A 27,120-nucleotide genomic window follows, 5' to 3' on the forward strand; every position below is an offset into this window, starting at 1 on the left:
TGATTCAATCAGTATTGCAAGAAAAATTTATTGGACTGTGTGGATGTGTTGTTTAGAGGGTGTGATAGCCATGTATGAGTTGAACAGAACTGGACCTAGTTCTGACCAGTGTGCCGATTTGTTGACTTTTAGTGTTTACCTTTACTTTAAATGATCTCCTCAATTGATGGCTTTTTTTGAGTTTTACTGTTTGCCCTGGAAATCCCTGTGTGTACAGTTAGTACAGCAGATGAGTATAAGAGCTATGTCAAAAACTTTTGGCCCATTGGGTAATGCAAGTCCACAGAACTCTTTGTGGTTGAACACTGCTTCAGCAACCCCCATTAACTGTTAGATGGGAGAGTGGTCTTATTGGAAACACAACTAAAAGATCAGCTGAATTTGCTCATTCTTGATGAGATGCTGAATGGCTTTGGGTGTGAGCCATTCATAAAGTTTAGTCATACTTGGTACCAGACCGTAAGTTTGAGAAAGGATAGGGTCTTCACCAAGTTTCACTATCATGACCTCACTGGAATGTTTCCATTACTTAGGAAAGCAGTGTACTGAAGTAATATGAGTGAAGATTCTCATGATATAAATGATTGACAGTGGCAGGAAGTTTTCCAGGTGCTCAATGGCTAGACTGTACTGTCTAAAGGAGTGTATTCCTTTTAGTGGTTTTATTGGTTTTTATACATTTACGATGTCAGGAGCATTAGTGTGTCTTTTCATTGACATCTGCTGCCTCATAATGTGTTTTGTGGTCCCTGTCATAAGTCTTTACAGACTGTACTTATCTTTTAAGGTGTCTGCAAAGGTACTTTTTTAAATCATGATGAATAAAAGGCTGAACTTACAATGCAGAGGGGGGTATCTCATGCATCCTTATGTGAATGTCTCGGTGGCAGTGTAGATGGTGGTGAGTTATTGCTCATTTAATGGAGATTGCTACCACATCTGCTGTGTCAGCCAATCATTATGGTAGCTGTGAACCCAGATTACATTAAAATGCACATTGTTTAGGACCTGTATGTCACCACAGGGAGTAATTTAATAATTGCAGATCATTTCTCAAGCTGTACCTCCATTTTGATGATAATCAGCCTGCAGATCTTGTTCCAAATCAAAATATGCCCTAAGCTCACCTTTCACAAGCTGGTCCACCTTCTGTTGTGCTCTTATTTCAAAGGTTTGTTTACCTTCTGCATTCTTTGGTTTCTAATGCTGTTCTTGCCCATTGCATGGTGTGGTGTGTTGTGGCATTGGAGAGCCAGTAACCTGTCCATAGGTGCTTATGTGGTTAGCATGTAATTGTCATATTTATCTAACATTTTTGTACCACCATTTGTAGTAACTTATTTCTTGTTTCCTCTTTCCTATCTCTATCCTGCTTCTGATGTTCGTCCACTTGTCCCTAGTTTTAGTTTTTCTGTTGGGCGCTGAAGTTTTATATTTTCTGCACAGTCTTGTAAGGTCCTCTTTGTGCAAATTTTTTTGTGGATGTGGGGGGTGCGGGGTGGGGAGGGGCATTCAGCTCATTCATGTTCTCCAGAACATCAAATGCACCTGGTGAGCATAGTGCAGTTCTCGCCAACATGAGACAGACCTTAGTTGTAGCAGTGATATGGCATTCCCTTTTGTCTTAGTTATCTTGCCAATATAGCACCTTTTTGACTTCCAAAATTTTTTCTGTTTTTGATGTATTTCACAAAACTGCCAGATAAATGTCTGGGTTTTGCTTAACCACTGCACTTCCACTGTGGCACTGATTTTGAAACCTAGCCCAACAAAATAGCCTTGAAGTTGTCTACATCCATTTTGAGCAGAAAGTTCCTGAAGATCACTTTCAGGGATATATTTGCAGTTGTTGAGAGCCTGAAGAATGTTCATTCTTTTGTGGGAATGTCTTTTTGATGGCTGTAAAATGCATTGGTTCCAGCTGTTGGCTTTCTGGAGCATTAGAACTTACTTATGTCTTAAGCTTTGTTGTCTCCCCTTTCCTTCGAAGGGAGTGATTTCTTGCTTCAGTATGTGATTAGTTGGGCCTAGTTCCTTGGATGGGTCTGATAATACTTGTTTATATGCCATTCATCTCTCTGGGTTTTCGTCGGCCGCGGTGGTCTAGCGGTTCTAGGCGCTCAGTCAGGAACCGCGTGATTGCTACGGTCGCTGGTTCAAATCCTGCCTCGGGCATGGATGTGTGTGATGTCCTTAGGTTAGTTAGGTTTAAGTAGTTCTAAGTTCTAGGGGACTTATGACCACAGATGTTGAGTCCCATAGTGCTGAGAGCCATTTGAACCATTTTTTCTCTGGTTTTTCTACATTCTGCAACAAGTTATTTTGCCCGGCAGATGTCAAGAATGAGTAGACCTCCAGGAGGAGCATATCCTGCAAAGGATTGCTCTCTGATGAATTATTATTCCTGGTGACATTGAAGCCAGCTACTGGAAAGTGCTCCCAAGTAAGCGATACTCCTCTCTCCCCTATCCAATTACTGAAAAGTGCAGGCAGTGGTTATAAGGCTGCCAAAAAAATGTTTAGTATTATCTTGAGTGGAGTGGCAATCACCTAATGACATACCAAGTGTCATTAACAGCGTGATGATGTGCCCAAAAATGTACCTTAACTCACCAGTAACAGTAACAATTTATTTGTCAATCTTTTGGGGAGCACTTGGAGTGAAATGTCGTTTGCTGAGTGTGAAGTTGAGTGCCCACACTCTGGTCCTTATAATGAAGATGTGACACTGTGACACTTTGGTGAGAACAAGTGAGCAGAGATCTCCTACCTACCCACTCCCATGCCTTTCTTTTCTTCTTTTTTTTCTTTAAAAGCATCCACTCCACAGGTAGTATGGGTTCTGTCTCAGTCCTTTTACTACATAATTAAAAATAAGCACTGCTGAGTCCCACCTTATAACCCAGTTGTGAATAGTCTGCAGCTACCCAGTCCTTTTAAATTCACTCTCTTTCTTCCCATTTGGTGCAATACTGAAATTCCTCTCCAGAACACACTACATTGCTCATAGAAACCCATTGTAAGTATTTGCTAACATGTCATAATTATTTCTTAAGAGGTGATCACCCATCAGTGAGGTTGACCAAATGTATCAATCTGACTTTAAAACTACAGCCATATATATATATATATATATATATATATATATATATATATATATATATATATATATATATATATATATATATATTAAAAAAACTGTTTTTCCACAATGGTGGCTGTTCAGAAAGGATGCATAAATAATTTGCTGTGGTAATAGTTTCAGCTTTGCAATACAAATTAGGCATCTGTTACAAATCTTAACCTACAATGGTACTACATATATTGGTAGCTCAGTTACAATTACTATTTAATTTACTATCTTCACTTCAAAACATATAGAACTTGTAATAACTTCTTTGAATTTGACTTCAGACGAATTTAGCTTCCAGAGCAGAGTTTTCTAAGAAAAGGTACTGTAACTGCAAAATGTGACATTATTAACTTTAAACTGAGTGTGTCTAAAAAATTTAGATAAATCATCAGTTTTAGTTATTGTAAACCAAGTGCCATGAAATTTTATATAAATTACTTTCAAAATACTGTCAGTCAAACTGTGCAATAAAAAATTGTTATGTAACATATATTTTTAAAAGTCTGCACTTGTCTCGCCTCATCACAACTGGTGTAATTTTTATAGATGGAGTGAAATTCCACATCTAAAGAGCCAGCTGCTACAAAATAAGCATCTATGAGTAAATACAACATTTGTCCAATTATGAAACTTAAATTTAATCTAGGCTTTCTCTTTAAGTTGTAACTAGTATTTAAAAATTCTGTTATAACATTGTGTTACTTTTGTTTTTTCTTTATACTAAAGATCAAAACTACTTTATATTAAATCACATATTCAGAACCCTTGTGGTTAAAAATGTTTATCACATGGCATTCTTGATAATCAACACTGAATGCATGCAATATCACAACTCTGATATTATGTTGCACTGTGACTCAGTGTTGTGTCAGTCTGACAAGGTGTCAGTACTATTAAGCCTCCACCTTTGAAGAAATATTCCGTTCTGGAGGCATAATGCTCATTCAGTTAGTGCCCCATAGCTAAAGAAGCTTATTAACTGTGGCACACTGACCCATGTAAATTAACATTAGTGCACTGTACATCAAGTGGTACCTCTAACATGGATCTTAAATCATTTAATAGTGAATTTCATGGCCAATAACTGATGCCGTCATTTTCTTAGCTGAATATCTCTCACTTTGAAAATGGCCCCATGAAACCACCAAAATTCTGCTGTATGGATAATTTTCTTTACTGACAGTTAGTTAAAGTCAAGCAGTTACCTTCTGGTCAACTGGAACATAATCACTTGATTGAAATTAGTTGTCTGTAAAGAGTATTATTCATACTGCAGCATTTTGGTGATTTTCTTACATTTATTGAATTCTTTAAAACTATGGAGAAAATATCTCAAATTCTTTTCTATTTTGTTTTTCCTCATTTTCTAAAATCATCTTTGCAGGTGTGTGTAAAAAGGTGCTTTCTACTCATTTTCTTACCAGAACTGTTGTTTAATGTTAACAAAATGCAAAGTTATTTCCTACCATAAATTTCAATTGGTATCTTCTTTTAGATCATTAGGTCTAGTAACTAAAATAAAAACTGCTAGTTGTTAAATTACAGAATTTTCATATTTCTAATTCAGTTGCTATATAATCACCCAGCAGCTATATGTTTGTTATTGTTACAGATATGGTTGAAAGATGCAGTTCAGTGCCGTAGCTGTGATATGACGTGTCACAAGAAATGTGTGGTGAAATGTCAGGTGAGCACTCTGTGTGAAGGTTCTCAGAAAACACCTACAGGGAACACATCCCTGCAAAGAAGCCCATCACCAACTCCACGACGAGCATCTGTTTTGCCTGAGATCATTACCAGTGTTGCTGATGGTGACAACAGTGAGGTACCTGTAATTTTCATCTTTGTTGTTATAATGAAAGCTTTGTTCTCATTTATCTTCACAATGATTAAAAGTTCTGTTAACTGTAGAGTCAAATACTGATTAATATAGACCTTTAAAGTGCATCTATTGTTATGATGTCATTGTTGTTGGGAGGAATTCTTCGTTTTATTTAAAGCAGTTTCAGGAAATGTAATTCAGTAGTCAATCTGAAACCTGATTTGAATATTGGACATATGACACTATTGGTGACTTAGTTGGAGTCACCCATTTTAAAGTGTAACTGATAAAAGACTGCAGCTTCACAGTTTTTTTTTTTTTTTTTATGTGTGTGCAAAGGTTTGATGGAGGTTTGGAGGTGCAGACTACATTAACTACCAGGAAAAAATAAGGAAATTAAAAAGTCAAGTGCCAATAAAACCTTTAGATTTTTACTCTTAACAAGTGCCTGTTTAGTCATCAGTCTACAACTTAAACACTTGCATAAGAATTTTGCATCAAACTTCCTTGTGTCTAATGAATTATACTCATGTTTCCATTAGTACAGCTGCTGTGAGTTAGAGTTAATGTATGTGGGGGAATCGAAAAATAACACACAGAAGTCAGTTCACAAAAAAAGAGAAAAAAACTGTTAATCAGTAAGACCAACATTCCTCAAACTTAAGTTCATATCCACCTTGGAGATTAATCCCGATTGATATGAGAAACAGTAAATACACTGCCAAGAAATTTTTTGTGTGTTCTCTTTTGTATTAGTTTCATCATTAATATGATATGATATATGCTATGGTAATTTATTTTTTCCACTCAGATATTGTCAGGACATTGCTTTTTGGTTTATAATTTGGGTAGAATTATATTAATTACCAACTTCAGGCTACACATTAAACTGTAAATGATAGTATATTTCCTTAGCATCAATACAGATGATTTCAAGAACATATGTTAGTGAAATTTACAAGATGCCAGTGCTGAAAGTGTGAGGGAAAGAAAGACTAATTAGGCTACAGCACATAACAATATACACATGACTGGGATAGCATTGAAATGCGAAGCTGTGGTTGCATTCGGTTAAAATTTGAAGATATTAGATATTTGTTCGGATAGGAGGATAGTCCATCAGACACAAACTGCATACTTGAAGTACAGAAAACATATCTTCCTTGAAATACATAAATATGATGCTCAATTAATTTCCTGGCAACAGAATTAAAAAAATGTGTTCCAATGAAGAAATTGTTCAGTACAGAGTTCTGTGTTTCAAAGGAATATGGGCAATGGAATTGTAAGACTCTCCCTAGTTTCTACCTTTTGTAGACAATAATTAATTTCCCTGCAGTTGATTTAAAGAAAGGAAAACACAACAAAATTTTTACTTGCTTTTTAAAAATGTGTCATATAGTGAGGTGCAGACAAAAAATATATTCTGCCGTCATGACCTAGTATGTTGTGTGGCTACAGCCATACATTTCATTACAAAGTTGCACCATGAAAGACACATCCAGAGCCAGCTCAATAGCACAGTTTTGATACATGGCTCACAGTAATATTAGTTTTTGTACTGCCTTCACTAACTGTTTGACTGTATGCAAAATTTGCAAGTGTATTTATGCATTCCCCTATTGCTAGAGATTTCTACATGCCATATGCACTTGAAACAAGTAATGAGACAATATATAAAGAAAATATAATAATTAAAATTTTCTTTCAGCTTATACTCACTCAATTTTAAACTGATACATTTTGGATGAATTTGGAAGTTCAAATGATATCCACAGTCAAAGTATGTCATGGCTCCTGTGATCCGGAGTAGCAGTAGAGTTCTGTCAATGTGCCATTTGCCTACTGCTGAACTGATTAGAGCAACACTTAGTGGGACTGTCTCACTATAACTTTCAGGCTGAAGATAACCTGTAACAAGCAGACAGTAGCTTTTTTCCTTGAAGTTCTGGTTAACATGTCGTTTAATTATTTCAGTTGCCTTGTCTTCAAAATAAGTCATTGCTTGGCAAGTAGACATGCTTTTCATACCTCTGTGGGCCTCCCATAGTCTGGTGTTGTACCATTACCAGTTTGTTGTGCTGTATAAGCCATATGTGATGATATGCAAATGCTGCCATTACCTCAGTGAACAGCACAGCAGTTGGTATTCTGCAGTTTAGAGTGGGCAAAAAATACAAACCACTATATGCTGTCGTATCTCAGTATTGTTTAGGGCAGCAGATTTTCATCATTTCTCCTCAGAGCCTACAGTAGGCTATTCCAATGCTGCCCTATTGGTCAAGGTTGCTCCCGGATGCCCTCCAGGAAATTTGTTGCATTCATGTTATTCTTGGAACCAAGAGCTGGCTGAAACCCATAGTAGAAAGCTCCGAAATATTTAGTGAGCATATCAGAAAGACAGGTTAGAATCATGGGAATCAGTGCGTTCATTGCAGTCAACAAAATATTGTATGTATTGAGGTTAAATTTGAGTGTGACTGTGAAGTTTTCTGGATGCATATAACTAGTGTAGATGAAATCAAGTTAATTGTTGGAGTTTATGCCAGCCATCTGATTCAGCTGTGACATTTTTAGAGTCATTCAAATAAAGTTTACACTCAGTAGCATGCAAATACCTAGATCATGCAAATTAGTTTGAGTTGACTTTACACTAATGAGTGTAGACTGGGGCATTTATGGATTCACTGCATGGGGCATGGACAGGCAGTCCTGTGAAGTGCTTTTGAACAAGTCTTCTGAAAACTGTCTTGAGCCGCTAGTTTGACAGCCCACACACAATGGAAATATTTTAGACCTTGTGCCAGTGTAGAGACAGGGATTAGTGATCATGATGGTTACCAAAGTTAATAAATCCATCAAGAAGGTTAGAAGAATATTTTTGTTACAAAGAGCAGATAAGCAGTTGTTAGCATCCCACTTAGACAATGAATGAATATCGTGTAGTTCCAATATGATGGGCATAGAGGACTTGTGAACAAAGTTTAAATGGATTGTAAATCACCCTCTGGAGAAGTATGTGCTGAGTAAGTGGATTAAGGATGGCAAAGACCTGCTATGGTTTAATAACAAAATTCCGAAAATGCTGAGGAAGCAAAGACTGTTACACTGTCCATTGAAAAGAGAATGTGCAATTAATGACTGGCAAAAGTTAATAGAGATTCTTGTGCCTGTAAAAATATCAATGTGTGAAGCATACAACAACTAAAACCATCATACTTTTAGCAAAAGATCTTATCAAGAACCAGAGAACATTCTAGTCCTACATAAAATTGCTAAGCAGGTTGAACACTTCTGTCCAGTCGCTTGTTGGCCAGTCTGGTGTGACAATAGAAGATAGCAAAAGGAAAGCTGAAGTTTCAAAATTTCACATTTTAGAAATCATTAATGCAGGAGGATCAGACAAACATACTGTCATTCGTCCATAATACAGACTCCTTTATGGAGGACTTACTAATAGGCATCTCTGACATAAAGAAGCAACAGAAAGATTTGAAAACAAATAACTCACCAGGTTCAGCTGGACATCCAGTTTGGTTTTATGAAGAATACTCTACGGCATTGGCCCCTTACTTAGCTTGCATTTATCATGAATCTCTCGCACAGTGCAAAGTCCCAAGAGACTAAAAATAAGTGCTGGTGACTCCTGTATATAAGAAGGATAAAAGAACAGACCCACAAAATTACAGACCAATATCCTTAACACTGATTTGCTTCAGAATTTTTTAGTATATTCTCAGTTTGAACACAATAAATTTCCATGAGACAAAAAAGCTTCTGTCCACACATCGGCATGGTTTTTAGAAAGCATCGTTCTTGCAAAACTCACCTTGTCCTTTTCTCATATGGTATTCTGTGAACTATGGATAAAGGTCAAAAGGCAGATTCCATATTCCTAGACTTTCAAAAAGTGTTTGACACGATGTGCGACTGCAGATGTTTATGAAGGTATGAGCATACAGAACAAGTTCCCAAGTATATCAGTGGCTTAAAGACGTCTTAGGTAATAGAATCCAATATGTTGTCCTAATGGCAAGTGTTCATCAGTGTCAAGGGTATCATCAGGAGTGTACCAGGAAAATGAGATAAGACTGCTGTTATTGTATGTATACATAAATGATCTGATGAAGAGGGTGAGCAGCAATCTGTGGCTGTTTGCTGACAATGTTGTGGTGTAATGGAAGGTGTTGGCATTGAATGACTGCAGGAAGATATAGGACGACTTGGAAAAAAATTTCTATTTTGGTGTAATGAATGGCAGCTAACTCTAAATATAGAACAATGTAAGTTAATGCAAATGAGTAGGAAAAACAGAACCATAATGATCGAATACAGCATTAGTAGTGTGCTGCTTGACACAGTCACGTTGATTAAGTATGTAGGTGTAATGCTGCAAACTGATATTAAATGGAATGGGGATGTAGGGATTGCAGTATGGAAGGCTAATGGTCGACATTAGTTTATTGGGACAATTTTAGGAAAGCGTGTTTCATCTGTAAAGGAGACCATGTATAGAACACTATAGTGACCCATCCTTGAGTACAGCTTACGTGTTTGGGATCCCCTCAAGGTTGGATTAAAGGAAGACATTGAAGCAGTTCAGAGACAGGCTGCTAGATTTATTACCAGTAGGTTTGATAAATATGCAAGAAGTACAGAAATGCTTCAGCAGCTCAAGGAAGGAAGGGGATATTCTTTTGAGGAGCACTGTTGAGAACATTCAGAGAAATAGCATTTGTAGCTTACTACAGAATAGTTCTACTGCCACCAATGTGCGTCTTGCATAAGACCACAAAGCTAAGAAGAGAGAAACTAGAGCTCATACAGAAGCTTTTTTGTCGTCAATTCATCAATCTCCTGACTGGTTTGATGTGGCCCACCATGACCTCCTCCCCTGCGTCAACCTCTTCATCTCAGAATAGCACCTACACCCTATGTCAGCCATTATTTTCTGGATGTGTTCCAATCTCTGTCTTCTACACAGTTTTTACCCTCTACAGCTCCCTCTAATACCATGGAAGTTATTCCCTGATGTCTTAACAGACCTTTCTGTCCCTTCATCTTGTCAACGTTTTCCATATATTCCTTTCCTCTCCAATTCTGCACAGAACCTCCTCATTCCTTACCTTATCAGTCCACCTAATATTCAACATTCGTCTGTAGCACCACATCTCAAATGCTCCGATTCTCTTCTTTTCTGATTTTCCCACAGTCCATGTTTCACTACCACACAATGCTGTGCTCCAAATGTACAATCTCAGAAATTTCTTTATAAAATTATGACCTATATTTGATACTAGTAGACTTCTCTTGGCCAGGAATGCCGTTTTTGCCAATGTTTGCTCCATCCATCATGGGTTATTTTACTGCCTAGGTAGCAGAATTCCTCAACTTTATCTACTTTGTGACTATCAATCCTAATGTTAATTTTCTCACTGTTCTCATGTCTGTTACATCTCTTTCTTCGATTTACTCTCAATCTGTATTCTGTAATCAGCAGACTCATTCCATTCAGCAGACCTTATAATTCTTCTTCACTTTCAATGAGGATTGCAATGTCATCAACAAATCGTATCATTGATACCTCTTCATGTTGGATTTTAGTTCCCCACTCTTGAACATTTCTTTTGTTTCCATCATTGATTCTTTGATGTATAGTTTGAACAGTAGAGGCAAAAGAAAGTCTTAAACCCATTTTAACCCAAGCACTTCATTCTTGATCTTGCACTCCATTATTCCCTCTTGGCTCTTGTACATGTTGTATATTACCCATCTCTCCCTATAGCTTACCCCTATTTTCCTCAGAATTTTGTCTTGCACCAGTTGATATTCTCGAACACTGTTTCCAGGTTGATGAATTCTATGAACAGGTCTTGCTTTTTCTTTAGTCTTGTTTTCATTATTAGCCATAATGTCAGAACTGCCTCTCTGGTGTCTATATTTTTCCTAAAGCCAAACTGATCGTTATCTAACAGATTGTTAATTTTCTTTTCCATTCTTCTGTATATTGTTCTTGTCAGCAACTTGTATGCTTGAGCTGTTAAGCTGATTGTGTGATAATTCTTGCACTTGTCAGATCTTGCAGTCTTCAGAATTGTGTGGATGATATTTTTCCGAAAGTCATAGGGTATATCGCCAGACTCGTACATTCTACACTTAAAAGTGAGTAGTTGTTTTGTTGCCACTTCCCCCAGAGATTTTATAAATTCTGGTGGAATGTTATCTATCCCTTCTGCTTTATATGGTCTTAAGTCTTCCAATGCTCTTCTAAATTCTGATTCTAATACTAGATCCCCTATCTCTTCCCTATTGACTCCTATTTTTTCTTCAGTCACATCTGACAGGTGTTCCACCTCACACAGGCCTTCAATGTGCTCTTTCCATCTATCCACTAGATAGCCTTAGCTTCCTTGCACTTCCTGTTTATTTTATTCCTAAATGACTTTTATTTCTGTATTCCTGAATTTCCGTAACATTTTTGTACTTCCTTCTTTCATTGATCAACTGAAGTATTTCCTCTGTTACCTTTGGTTTCTTCCCAGTTACCTTCTTTGTACCTATGTTTTCCTTTCTAGCTTCTGTGATTATGCTTTTTAGAGATGTTTGCAGCTCTTCAACTGAACTGCTTACTGCACTATTCCTTATCACAGTATCTATAGCCTTAGAGAACTTCAAGCATACTTCTTCATTCCTTAATACTTCTGTATTCCACTTCTTTATGTATTGATTCTTCCTGACTAGTCTTTTAAACTTCAGCTTACTCTTCATCACTACTAAATTGTCACCTGAGTCTATATATGTTCCTAGATACACCATACAATCAAGTATCTGATTTCGTAATCTCTGCCTGACCATGATGTAATCTATTTGAAATGTTCCTGTATCTCCTAGCCTTTTTAAAGTATACCTCCACCTCTTGTGATCCTTGAACAGAGTATTCACTATTACTAGCTGATATTTATTGCAGTACTTAATTAGTCTTTCTCTTCTCTCATTCCTAACACCAAGACCATATTTTCCTATTACACTTTCTTCTTCTCCTTCCCCTACAACTGCATTCCAATCTCCCATGACTATTAGATTTTCATCTCCCTTTACATATTGAATTACCCATTCGATATCCTCATGTATTTTCTCTCTCTCTTCATCTTCAGCTTGTGACGTTGGTTTGTGTACCTGAACTATTACTGTTGGTGCTGGTTTGCTGTCAATTCTGATGACAACCACCCTATCACTGAACTGTTCACAGTTACACATTCTCTGTCCTACCTTCCTATTTATAATGAATTGTCCTCCATTATACCATTCTCTGCTGCTGTTAATATTACCCTATACTCATCTGACTAGATATTAGTCTTCTGTCCATTTCACTTCACTGACCCCAACTATATCTAGATCGGGCCTTTAGATTTTCCTTTTCAGATTTTCTAGCTTCCCTACCATGTTCAGACTTCTGATATTCCATGTACCAACTCATAGAATGTTATCCTTTCTTTGGTTATTCAATTATTTTTCTCATGGTCACCTCCCCTTTGGCAGTCCTCTCCCAGAGATCCAAATGAGGGTCTGTTCTGAAATCTTTTGCCAATGGAGAGATTATCGTAACACTACTTCAGTTACAGGCTACATGTCCTGTGGATACATGTTGTATGCCTTTAATGCAGGGTTTCCATTTCCTTCTGCATCCTCATGCCATTGATCAGTGCTGATTCTTCCACATTTAAGGGCAGTTTCCCATCCCAAGGGCAAGATATTGCTCTGAGCCTGTCTGGTCCTCCGCCCTCTTTGACAAGAAGGTCGGCAGAATGAGAGTGACTTCTTTTGCCAGAAGTCTTCGACTGTCAAAGCTGATGATTTTTATTCAAAACTTGAGTGGTGGCAGGTTCGAATCCGCAACTGAGGACATTTTGATTACTTACCAGATATGTTTACCCCTAGACCACTGCATATAGGCAGTTTTTCACTTAACTCTATTTGCGAGTGGAACAGGAAAGGAAATGACTAGTAGCGGTACAAGGTACCCTCCGCCATGCACTTTGTGGTAGCTTATAGAGTATATATGTAGACTGTTCAAATTATCAGTGATTGAATAGAACAGTTTGAATAATGAATAATTGCAACAGCTATCATTAGAAGATACATTGGTCTCCTATTGATTCACAACTAGTTTCGTGACTACAAAGTCACATCCTCAGATTGACCTTTTTAGACATGAAGGTCATCTCTCAGTACAACACATGCATCAAAATAAGTTTTGCATCACCCCGGTTCCCAGAACTCCTGAAGATAAACGTTGACTGTGGATATTGTATCACAGACACAGTCCCTTTGACTGTTTAGAGATGTCACTAAACGTGGCCAAAGATGTAAACAACCATGCATGAGCAGCACCTATTAGACAGACGGGGTCTGACAGCCGATCAGTTCCAGTCATTCCACCAGGAAGGAGGGACACGGCTCATGTTGTCTGTAGTTCAACCATGCCTAGACGGTCAATACCATAGTTCGATTACATTCACATTATTACTTTGTGCCAGGAAGGGATCTCAACAAGGCGTCTTGGAGTGAACCAAAGCGATGTTATTCAGACATGGAGGAGATAAAGAGAGACAGGAAGTGTCGATGACATGCCTAGCTCAGGCCGCCCAAGGGCTATTTCTGCAGTGGATGACTGCTACCTACAGATAATGGCTTCAATGAACCCTGACAGATATGCCACCATGTTGAATAATGCTTTTCGTACAGCCACAGGATGTTATGTTACGACTCAAACTGTGTGCAATATGCTGCATGATGCGCAACTTCACTTTCGACGTCCATGACGAGGTTGATCTTTGCAACCACTACACCATGCAGCACGGTACAGATGGGCCCAACAACATATCGAATGGACTGCTCAGGATTGGCATCATGTTTTCTTCACTGAAGAGTGTCGTGGTATGCCTTCAACCAAACAATCATTGGAGACGTGTTTGGAGGCGACTCGGTCAGGCTGAACGCCTTAGACACACTGTCCAGTGAGTGCAGCAAGGTGGAGTTTCCCTGCTGTTTTGGGGTGGTATTATGTGGGGCTGATGTACACCAATGGTGGTCATGGAAGGCTAAGTAATGGCTGTACGATACGTGAATGCTGTCCTCCGACCGATAATGCAACCATATTGGCAAGGCATTTGTTTTCCTGGATGACAATTCGCACCCTCATCATGCACATCTTGTGAATGACTTCCTTCAGGATAACAACACCGCTCAACTAGAGTGGCGAGCATGTTCTCCAGACATGAACCCTATTGAACATGCCTGGGGTAAATTGAAAAGGGCTGTTTATGGAAGATGTGACCCATCAACCGCTCTGAGGGTTCTACGCCGAATTGCCATTGAGTAGTGGGACAATCTGGACCAACAATGCCTTGATGAACTTGTGGATAGTATGCCATGATGATTACAGGCATGCATCAATGCAAGAGTATGTGCTACTGTGTATTAGAAGTACCGGTGTGTACAGCAATCTGGACCGCCACCTCTGAACGTCTCACTATATGGTGGTACAACATGCAATGTGTGGTTTTCATGAGTAATAAAAAGGGCGGAAGTAATGTTTATGTTGATCTTGATTCCAATTTTCTCTGCAAATTCTGGAACTCTCGGAACAGAGGTGATGCAAAACTTTTTTTGATGTGTGTAGATGTCCCCTATGCTCATGCTGATCATAGCATAGAAACACAACTGCCAAAAACTTGACGTTGGATTACATGCAGGATTTAACATCAACAACAGTGAGAGGACTTGCATTATGGCCCCATCCACAGCATGGCATGTACTAATATGAGTACATGCTATACAGTGGATCAGGCTCCTCCATGAAAGTCCTCTCATTGTTAATTGTGTTAGATAGTGTGTGTAGTTCACTGTCAAGTTTTTGGCGGTTGTATTTTTGTGCTATGATCAGCATGGGGATAGGGAACATCTATGTTGTATTGTAGGATGGCTTTCATGCCTAAGAAAGTCAATTGTTTGGCATCTGACGATGTTGCTTTATAGTCACAAAACTAGCTGTGAATCAATATCTTCTCACAGCAGTTGTTGCGGTTATATATTATTCAAATGGATTTTTGCAGCTGTGGTTGCCCCACTCACCAAAGAATAGAACAAAATCAAAAGAGTAATGTACAGATATGATTGCACGGATAAAGAATTGTTCTACAAGTACCATCATCATCGGATACCAAAGCCAATGCGTTGTTGACGTAGCCATTCTTCTCTGTTTCTTACCATTTATATCATGTTGTTATAGTTGCTGGTAATTATTTCCCCAATAACATGTGGCTGTTGTAGACCTGCAGTCACCAGAAGAAGAAATTGAAGGAACTACGAAAGCAGACACACAACATATGCATAAGATGGATGAATCTTGAACCATCATCAATCAATCATCACTGTTCATCCATGGAACAGTAAGACAGTACTGTTAAGGGGCTAAACATGGCAGCAACACTTACAGGGATATCTATGAACAAAATTATCCAGTAAGTTGAAATGGCACTCATGCAGGTCCCACAAGTCAAAACTGAAAAGTTAAGACAGGAAAGCGTCAGAAGTCTTAAAGACATCTCAAACATAACATCGCCCAGGAAGAAAGAATTGTGGAACAACTTACGGCAAATGAAAACATTTTGATTTTCCATGAAGATAAAGGGAGTGCCACAGTTGCAATATGAATGGAAAATAATCATTTATTGAGTGATCACATCTATGAAGAACTGAGGAGTGGTCTACGATTAAGATTATTGTGAAGACTTGAGCCTTTTAAGACTTCAGAATTGATTATGACATTAAGGGACTCTTTACCAAACTCTTGTGATACAATTTGTCAGAGACTTAAGATCCATAAGGACCCCCCCCCCCCCCCCCCAAGACTCATCCACCTATAACATGAAGAAGTATCTGTCTAGAAATATCATATCTTTGTGGGACAGGCAGAATTGTTTGTGAAGCATCTGTCAGGAATGAATGTCATCTGATGTATATGACTTGGTGCAGTTATGATTGACATCAACCTATTTCATCTGGTGTGGTAAATGTTATCAACAAACAGACAGAGTGGTAGTGGGTTCTTCCTTCTGTCCAATAGCAGCAGATACCAGGACACAAATTTTTCAGCAAACTGCTTTAAGCTTCACACATTTCTACCCAGGCTGTTGGCTGCACTACATGGAAGACTCTTTTAGTCATTTGGCTGCATGTAGAAGCAGAACTGCAGTAGATCCATCAGAATATTAATAGCATTCAGTTTATGGCAGAGCAAGAAAGTAACATTGCAGTTCTGTTCCTGGACATAGCGATATACAGGACTCCCATGACAAACTGGGACACAAGATATACCAGAAACTAAAACAAACCAAGTGCTGCGTGCATCCCAAATCCTACCTTCATATAGGTCAGAAATGTTCCATCCTACACAAGCTGACATCATGAACCCACCACAGTAGCAATACAAGCAAGATCTAATAGTTACGTAACACATTCTGAGCCAACAAGTATGACAGCCAAATAATAATAATAAGAGCTACAAAGCTCAACAGGGAGTTACACGTTGAAAGTGAAATAAAGGTGAGGTTTGCGGTGGTGCACTTACCTTATGACAAGGGTGTCAGCGACCAGTAGGCAAAGTGCTTTGCCAAAGAGGCATTGCATCAGTTTTACAGAGTGGCCTCAGGTTCCAGAATTTGGTAGGCTCCATTGAGAAAGCAATAAGAGTCCTCAGTAGTGCAAATGCCTACAAGAAACATTGTGACTGTGGTGTTGCCTACATTGGGGAAACTGGAAAGCATGTTAGTATGTGCATGGCAGAGTATGAGTGTTATAATGCTTCAGGGAAGCACAGATGGGCACCAGTGAAGCACCAATGTGATTGTGGGCAGCCCATGAACTTTCGTAGGTACATGGGAGGTGCACACACAAAATAAGAAAGACGATTGATATCCTGAAGTGGTTAACAATATCAGTAGAGATGACGGCTACAGGCTCTCAACTTCCCAGTTGCCAGCAAACCTGATACAATAGACTATGTTTCATTGTAGGGCAGCTGCCTCACTAGATAATGCAACAACTGGCTAAACTAACAGCACATGAAGCAGGAAAACACTTTCCTCACACCTTGCCACTGATTTTTCATAGATTGTCTTACAACACTGATAGCAAAACAGTATATTTGAAACATTCATTCCCCAGCTAAATTTGGCTGTTGCTTCACGAAGACTGTTACAACATATCTGAAATGAGAAATAAGATTATGTGGCAGTACACGTAGAATGATTTTAATGAGAACTTGAACACAGAGCTATAAAAGATACATTACAACTTTGGAGCCAATTGTTATAGAGTGGAAGATGCTGACAATGTTTTGAAAACATGAAACACTGCCAACCAAGAGGACAAAGTGGAATGGTGCACTGCCCTTAGACGGTATGTGGAGGATATTTCTGACTTCATGGGGGAATTGTTATGTTAAGTGGGCATCGAGCCAAACTATTGCAGTAGCAACAGTGTGTGTGTGTGTGTGTGTGTGTGTGTGTGTGTGTGTCAGTCAGAGAGAGAGAGAGGAGGAGGAGGAGGAGGAGGGGAGGGGGGGGAGGGGAGTAGTAGTAGTAGTAGTAGTAGTAGTAGTAGTAGTAGTAGTAGTATGCACCATTAAATTGGAACACCCTATTAACATACACTTAAAGGTGCCTTTGTGTCAGATACAGTTGAACAGTACAATAAATTGGCAGTTGCAAAACACCAAAATTCAAAATGAGTTTAGTAGGCCTGTATAGCAACAAAAAATAATTCATATTTCTCAAGCAATCAGTTAACAGAGTAAGATATGAGAGGTGACAGAAAAAGTTATATGGCTAAGTGATATGAACTTTCATAACAGAGGCAAATTATTGTTATGCTGCTCTAGAGGCAGAGAGTGCCTATAAGGCTGCCTCATCAGGCATGGCAGTAAACACTGCAGAAGTAAGCAAAAGGCACTCTGACATATCTCTGTCACCATTTGATATTATGGGAGCAGTATTACAGAACAACTATTTTTCCAACCTGACTCAACAACATTGCTCAATCAAACTAAAATTATCTTCAATAAAAGCATCTCACGCCTCTTCTCCCTCCCATTCATCATCCAATCACAACACATATTTAATTATTTCCTTACACATGATAACAGGGACAGCAGACCAGTAATGAATACAGAGTTGTACATTTTTGGTCAATAGTCTACACTGTAAAACTGATGAGGGCTGCTTGCAACAATGGATAAAATGTTGAAGCGTTTTGAAACACAACAGGATCTTAAACACGGGAGGATTAACACAGGGTGTATACACCCCAGGAGAACCAGGAAATCCAGGAAAAACCTGAGAATTTTTTCATCTGGGAAAAACCGAGGAATTGTTTAGAATTCCCGGAATTTTTCATTGATTCAGTTTGCAGTTAAATTTTTGTAATTTTAACTAGTAAGAACTGACACTCTAACAAAGAATTTTATTTTAGTCTCATACTGCAGAATAATATGGCAGCAATAAAACATAAATGAGTGAAAAAAAAATAAATGAAAAATTAAAATATAAATTGCAAAGGAAATGCACCATTTACAACAATAAAACACAGTGCACACACAAGCATCTGGCAACAGCAAAATGTGTCAAATGCTTAAGAACAAAGACTATGCAATACTTCATAACAACAAACTGCTTCCAATGCGAGGTGCACAAGAAAGACAGGCCACGGCTCATCTGTCATGAAGGTAGGCCTGACTGACTCACTCGCTCAACTCAGCAGACAAACTATGTTTCTGCACCTGTTAACTTGTAATCACGTGTTGACATACAAATGAGAATTGCATCTTCTATGGAATCTGCTATTATGGAGTCTTATTGTTTATTAGTCCTACAATGATAAAAAGTCCAAATGCCTACTAATAATTTGTTGTGGTTGTACTGGGTACAATAAAATTTTAATGGTTGGATGAGGACTGTGGCAGTAGAGACTAAATGCTATAAATGAGCTATTATACGGCTTATGCAGAGCATAGATCTTAAACTACAGCTACCACACAGTTTTGTTTTTTGTTGTAGTACTAGTAATCAGTAACACTTTATAAAAGCAGATTTCAGTAGAATATGCAAAGCTTGTTAGTGTGTAAACACCCAGTTATGAGTTAACATGATTAGAAACGCATTTTGTCTGCTAAGCTGAGCGAACGAGCTAGCTCAGGCCTACCCTCGTGACATATGTCCCGTGGCCTGTCTTTCTCATAGGCCTTGTTCCAATGAGCGTGACATCACAACAGTTTACATTAGGTTCATTTGAGCAACTGCAAGCAGACTCATGCGCATTTGCGGTTCAGTTGTACATGTGCAGTTCAGTTGCGTATGGGCAGTACCTTTTCCCGTTTTGGTGCTGCATCAAGTGTGGCTGGTAGTTGTATCAGCAGTAGCAACAAGTAGCCAAATGCTACCCAGAAAAATTATTCTGGTGTGCCCAAGCTGCCAGATTGGCGCGTACACAGAGCTGTCTGAGTTGTAGTGGGGAGGGAGATAGTTTCCACATGTCCAATGTTTATGTTTAGGGATTTTGCTGTTTCCTCTTTGTTTATAGCTCTCACCTCACATGAAAACAATACAGATTTCTGTGGCTGGGAGCTATCAAGTGAATTAAAATACATTCACATAATTACAGAAGGTTAAAATATATTAATAGTTCAGTTTTCTGATTTTATTATACTTCCAGGTTTTTGGCAATCAAGCATTAATTGTCTTGCAAAACAATGAAGTTATTTTTGTCGATTTGATAAAGAAATTTGCCTTTCCTTAATCTTTTCCACAGAGGTGGTCATTTATTTGAAACGAACTTCTGGCACATATGCCATCATGCCATGATAAAGAACCAAAATGTGAGTTAATACAGTACTGGTACTCCAAGAAAATTTACATCCTGAAAACCACACTGAAAAGCTTACTATCAGGCTGGGGCCTACTTCTTTGTGAATCTGGACATAGAATGTGTACTTTAAGCTGAATTATGCATTTTAGTGTGGTTTACAAAATTGCGATGCTATTGCTCCCTCTGATGCCCTTTTTCAGTTATGACGTAATGTAAGAACTCTTAATTGTATACAGGTACAAATATATGGGCTTTCTACACCATTGTAGCTGCACGCATGCACAGCAACATCGTTTTCTGGAGCTTTTTGACAATAGCTGAAATGAATTCTAACAGGTCATGGGAAAGTATTGTGAATAATGGTTTGAAAAGCATTACTTTCAAAGTACATTTCATTTTATGCAAGATGAATTATCTTACATGTGTGAATGTGCTTTGAATTTCTTACCATAGAGCATTTGATTCTCATTTAAAGCTTAACACTTTGAGGGCCAGCCACTTAGAAGCATTTCAAGCCCAGAAGACCAGTCATTTATGTCATTATTTAAAATGTTACTCGCACATTTGTGTTATTTTTCTTAAAGTGTAACACACGTAAAAAGAAGACCAACATTACATGTGAAAGCTTACATTTTCTTGTAGCTGCACTATATATATTAATTTAAACCATTAACTTTACACATTTATGTGTTCATGCTCCTTAACAGTGATGTTGGTATTGGCTGACTACATCATGTGTCCCATGCTCTGAATATCTGCTACTATCAGCTGGTGTGATCATGCGGCATGATCTACGATTGGCTTACTGAAGTGCATCGCAATCTTGATTTCAATGCTTCAGAAACTTATGTGCAGTGTTTGGTGGAATTCTAATATACATTTTCATAATATGAAAATATGCAGCATGTATGTTGCTGTGCCTCAAAGATCTTTCCAAAATGCGATTTTTTTTTTTTTCCAGGGGTTCATTTTCTAAAGTGCGGAGAAGCTTTATGCCAGTATATAAAATCTTAACCATTCAAAATATTGATTATTTTTATGGTTTTGAGGGAAAGTATACTGTCACTTAACATGGGAAAGGTGTATTTGTAACTCAGAAATCCAGGAATTTTTTTTTTCGTTGTCCATGTATACACACTGTAACAGAAACTGAGTTCAGCCATGGAAGCCTATGCGCATTATTAGCCACATTTTCTACCTCCATTGTACTGTTGTACATTTGTTGCTGACAAAAATTAACAAGCAGAAAATTAGACTCTGATGCTATTTCCATTCCACCCAATAATACCTTTGTTGTATAAAAATATATTTGCAGTGTACAGAATTAAATTATTATTGAATTTATAAATGATGTTCTTGAGGGACACTATCATTAGATGGAGTAAATTTGAACCATATTGCTAACTCGCAAACTGTAAGTTTGTGTATGTATGTGGGATTCTGTCTGTATGGGAAAAGAACAAATGTTTTCTCTTGTAAAACATTGCAACATGTTGTTACAGAGACGTTCCTGTGCTCAGTTGGTGACAAGGATCTAGCCGTAAAAAAGGTTTGTAAAGTAACTGTCGTGTCGTGTGGACTGTTTAATAGCCTGTTCTGCATCATTTTCTGATAAAAGAGAACTTTTGAGTACCATGAATCAGTCATTATGTTAAGAAAGCAGACAGGATACTGAAGTATAAAGGTGCCAGTTCAGTATCATACTTCAGGAACAATACTGTTTCTGGGAAATCTGACTGAATTGAGATATGATTAATGCGTTATAATCCTGTTCCTAGCTCAGTTTTGTAGAAAATATAAATGGGTGATTACAGAATTAAATAGACACCATATGTATTCCTGTTGTAGTTACTGCATCTGGTCATAGAGTTATATCATATCAAACAATGAGACAAATATTGTTCTCATCTGGTCCTGAATAAGTTTTACTGCTGTTGAGTCTTGGAACCTCTCAAGTCAAGATGATATGTTGACATCTGGAGGAGTTAGTAATACTGTTTGGAGGCAGATGTCAGCCAGCTCAAATAAGAGGTTCATGAACTGTTTTACTAAGAGATGGATTCATAGGTATATAATGCCCTGGATATATTTTTCAACAGTTAGTGTTTTCAGTGTGTTAACTACAGGGCATCGACAATCACATTTGTTAGCATACCAGATCAAGACAATGCCTGTTTTGAGAGTGTGATACAAGTTCTTGTATCATCCATTCACAGAAGTTCCAACATTCCTAACACTATTGAGTTGTTAATTTGAAGCAAAACTCATGAATTACGGTATGTTGGCGGAAGTAGAATCAGGTGAGCCACAAAACACCTTTAGCTTATTCACTTTTTGGTGGAGCATAAGCTCTTAAACATGCAGTAACAAAGAAAAGAAGGAGAAACAGATGCTACCAGCATAGTCATTATCAGTCGCCATTAAACTATGTACATAGCCAACAAAAAACACGGTGGTTATCTTTAAAGGCATGAAATACATGATTTGAAAACATTTTGTAACCTGCAAGAATGTTTACTGTATTGTTCAACACAAGACTAGACTCTAATCTTGCAACATGCTTCCAGATGGAGCACGGCAATGGTGTGGGATAAGTTTGTACTGAAATAATTATACATTATGTGATCAAAAGTATTGAGACACCTGGCTGAAAATGACTTACAAGTTAGTGGCGACCTCCATCTGTAACGCTGGAATTCAGTATGGTGTTGGCCTACCCTTAGCCTTGATGATAGCTTCCACTCTCACAGGCATACGTTCAATCAATTTCTGGAAGGTTTCTTGGCGAATGGCAGCCCGTTCTTTATGGAGTACTGCATTGAGGAGAGGTATCGATGTTGGTTGGTGAGGCTTGGCATGAAGTCAGCGTTCCAAAACATCCCAAAGTTGTTCTATAGGATTCAGGTCAGGACTCTGTGCAGGCCAGTCCATCACAGGGATGTTATTGTCATGTAACCACTCCACCACTGGCCGTGCATTATGAACAGGTACTCAGTTGTGTTGAAAGATGCAATCACCATCCCCGAATTGTTCTTCAACAGTGGGAAGCAAGAGGGTGCTTAAAACATCAGTGCAGGCCTGTGCTGTGATAGTGCCACACAAAACAACAAGGGGTTCAAGTCCGCTCCATGAAAAACAATACCACACCACGACACCACCACCTCTGAATTTTACTGTTGGCACTACACACGCTGGCAGATGACGTTCACGGGGCACTTGCCATACCCACACCCTGCCATCGGATCGCCACATTGTGTACTGTGATCAGTCACTCCACACAATGTTTTTCCATTGTTCAATCATCCAATGTTTACGCTCCTTACACCAAGCCAGGCTTCATTTGGCATTTACCAGCATGATGTGTGGCTAGTGAGCAGCCACTTGACCATGAAATCCAAGTTTTCTCACCTCCTGCCTAACTGTCACAGTACTTGCAGTGGATCCTGTTGCAGTTTGGAATTCCTGTGTGATGGTCTGGATAGATGTCTGCCTATTACACATTACGACCCTGTTCAACTGTTGGCAATCTCTGGCAGTCAACAGACAAGGTCGGCCTGTACACTTTTGTGCTGTATGTGTCCCTTCACATTTCCACTTCACTGTCACATCAGGAACAGTGGATCTAGGGATATTGAGGAGTGTGGAAATCTCACGTACTGACGTATGACAAGTGACACCCAATCACCTGACCATGTTCGAAGTCCATGAGTTCCCCGAAGCACCCCATTCTGCTGTCTCATGGTGTCTAATGACTACTGAGGTCACTGATATAGAATACCTGGTAGGAGGTGGCAGTACAGTGCACCTAATATGGGGGTGTTCGGATACTTTTGATCACATAGTGTAAATGTTCCTTTCATATTGTCCTATTGCAATGTGCCAAGGTATTCCAAAGCATTAATGATGTTTGTGCATTCCATCAGATTCTTATTACTGTTTCAAAATGTAAATAGAATGACTTAATTTACAGACAGAGTGTCAAAATAAGCAGTGAACCACTTTGACTCTTGTGATGTGATACATTTAAAAACCTCCTGGTTGTTTAAGATAGTCTCAAGTTTGCAACATGTTGTGTGCTTGCTCATGTCAGTCTCCTAGCACACTGAATTATGGAGTGTTTTCCAGTATCTGTCATCAAATGTTATATAGCACTATAACAATCTTGATAGAACTTGGTCAGTAATTGTAATGTTAGTGCTATAAGCAACAACCACCTACAAAAAAGTTGTCTGCCAAATTTAACTACCTTTGCTAAATTTGTTTTATGTGGAAATAACTATTATATTTGAGTCTGCTTGGTAAACTGAAGTTGCCTCTGACCACTGTGCAAAATTACTGTAGGTGAATGCTTAACAGCACAGCCATGGTTTTTCATCTAATCGTTGATGACTATGGGAGTAATGCATATAAATAACATATAATATTCCAGAAATTTCTTATGCCCTGTGGCAAGCACTAAAGAGATCTCAGGCATCCTGACTAGATTTGTTTTCGGCAAACCCGTGTCCCTATGTAGGGGCTGCAGCATCAGTCATCTACAATCATAAGCTGTTTGCGTGCTTCATGACCACTGTTGTGCATGACAGTGGAACATTCTGTGTTACAGAGAACAGGGATTGTGGATCACATGGAAGGTGCCTTCAGCCTGAAGGTGAACAACAAAACAAGGAGGTGAGTGAGTGTTGAATTGAAACACTCATTAGCATGCAGCCTGCCACACTCAAGTTGTATTAGGCTTACCTGGATGTATGGGTCTGCAGCTGAGTGGATGACCCTTACCTATCTTCTGGTGTGACAACAAAGACACTGACTTCAAGAAGAACGGAAAAAATACTCTGTCCCTGTAATGGCTGTCTCCTTATTGTAAACCCCAAGAACACCAAGCTGCAAGCCACTTAAAAGTGCAAAAACTTGAGTGCCATGTCTAACTACTGCAGAAGTGCAAAACAACCAAAATTCAGGATGTCTTGATGTCGCTGTCAATAAGGAACTCTAATCTGAATCAAGTCAAGGATCTTATTGAGATACAAATATTACAAAGATAAGTAACGACTTGGAAAAAACAGCTGTCTTCACACTTCAGCACATCCATCTTTCTCAGATCACGTTTTGTAGATCTAAAAGTAAGACCTCCATATCTAATCCAATACGATGTTTAAACTATCAACAGTATGGCCACAAAAGTGTTACTTATAAGGAGGCTGTGACTGTGCATCAGCTGTATGCAGAAGTCTGCAATTTAGTGCTTCTGACTGTGTGATCTGTGTGTTTCAAACACAGTATTTAAGTCCTAGGAAAGCAGAACTACATAGTGAACACTTTTGGATGACATTATTCATGGCACAATTATTGAGATTAGAGACCAGTCAGTCAGTGTTTCCAGGAGTTGAATATTGACCAAAGCATCAAAGCTATATAGAAGACTGAGGGAACATTCAGCAACAGTACAGGAAAGATTGAGTACATACTAGAATCCAACAAGTGGACTGTTATCTAGTGTTAAGTGCCCAAAGATGTCCATCAAGCAGATCATCTGTCATGACGAGACATTGCAGTGACCTCTGGCTCACACATCTCCCATCAAACTGCATTATTGGCTTCAAGAGGTTGTTTTGTAAGCTCAGTGACCTATCAGATGCATTCACTTTGACTAAGGTGCCACGTGTCTTTGTGAATACGTTTGTGGTGCACTATAATTGTAGCTTGGAAATGTGTATTAGTGTCCTTTTAATGAATAAGTAACACTCTAGCCTTGATTCTCACTGTCTGTTTTTTCTGGTGTGCCTTTAGGATGTATTACAACCCTGCCAATATTGTGGAAAAAATGACTTGGCAGCACCAGAGTTTTCTGGGACAGCATCTCATGTGGAGCATGTACACTATTGCACATGTTTCCTAGGGCTATTGTAATAGCTGTAGTATACAAGAATGATATCTAGCAACAGTATTTGTGTCATTATCATTGTGCATATGGTCCTGGATTCCATCTGATAGATAATAATGCTTGACCACACAGGCCTTGACTAGAGGATGAGTGCATGCAACACAAGTACATCATGTCTTTAGAGTGTTCATATTACTCCACAGAATTAAACCCATTTGAAATTACAAGGGCACTTGAGGCCAAGAGATTGCAATACCTTAACTGTCACCACAGGCAATTGCTGATGTCAAGATGACACTTGTCCAGCAAAGACAGGTGTTACTATAAGCCATGTATAAGCCTTGTATTCTGCATTTTCATACAAGGTCCTTGAACCTTGTGTTGGCATTTTCTTTATGCAACCAGTAGAGAGAGCCCATGGATAATGAGTGCCAACCTTAGACCGTGAATATTTTTCCCCTCTGCCTTTTATTTGATATCTGTGTGTCACGTGTTAGGCTACTTTTCAGTTCATGCATTACTGTACAGAATTTCATGTATCTCAAAGATCTGTTAACTCGCTAGAAATGTAAGTTCTGACAGGAATGACTCAACAAATGAAAACTGAAATATGTACAAAGAAAACATTAAGTCCCTCCAGCTCACTGCCAGCTTTCCTTGGCTGCTCATCACAGCGGAGAGTGAGTGAGTGAGTGAGTGAGTGAGAGAGAGAGAGAGAGAGAGAGAGAGAGAGAGAGAGAGAGAGAGACAGACAGACAGACAGAGGGGGAGGGGTAAGGAAATACTTCGTAACTAGATTCTTGTAAGGAAAGACCTCACTACAAGATTCCTCCTTTTCTAATTGGGCTAGCATTTTTATTTAGACTTCAGAGTAGTAATACAGGATATGATCACAATGAATTCACTTTGGAGTCCTCCATTTAGTCAGCTGTAATAAGCTTGATATTTGACAGTAACAAGAAAAAACCTCGAGTAACCAGAAAGAAATGTCAACCCTGTAAACCACCGAAGTAAACTAGGAACTCCAGTACACATCTATACACCAATTCCATATTCTGTCAAGAGTAAAATGCATACTTTGTTGACTAAGTTGATGTAACAAGTAGGAGCACCTATTGTGGTGTTACCGCTCCAGGCCATGTTACGTGAAGTTTTGGGCAATGGGTTCTGCCCATTTCACACAGTACTGTGGCATGTGAAGCCATCATACCCACGGAGAATCCATGATCTCTACAATTGCATCTCTGTTGTGGTCACTCAGCTCAGATACTATCTATTTGTCTACATCCTGTTCTTCCAACCTGGTTACTAAATCTCTTCCCTGAGGCTGGGATATAAAGGCTATAGCGGCTAGTT

General features: G+C 38.8%; 1 protein-coding gene across 1 annotated transcript in view; it reads left to right on the top strand.

The window, feature by feature from the left end:
- The window catches only part of LOC126248721 (PDZ domain-containing protein 8), a 259,346-nt gene that overhangs the window by 210,351 nt on the left and 21,875 nt on the right, over window positions 1-27,120 (top strand). Inside the window, exon 11 of the mRNA XM_049950028.1 lies at window positions 4,746-4,958. Within this exon, the coding sequence (XP_049805985.1) occupies window positions 4,746-4,958 (213 nt within the window). The remainder of the gene's footprint in view (window positions 1-4,745; window positions 4,959-27,120) is intronic.

This window comes from Schistocerca nitens, chromosome 3 (assembly GCF_023898315.1).
Source record: "Schistocerca nitens isolate TAMUIC-IGC-003100 chromosome 3, iqSchNite1.1, whole genome shotgun sequence".
Classification (NCBI taxonomy): domain Eukaryota; kingdom Metazoa; phylum Arthropoda; class Insecta; order Orthoptera; family Acrididae; genus Schistocerca; species Schistocerca nitens.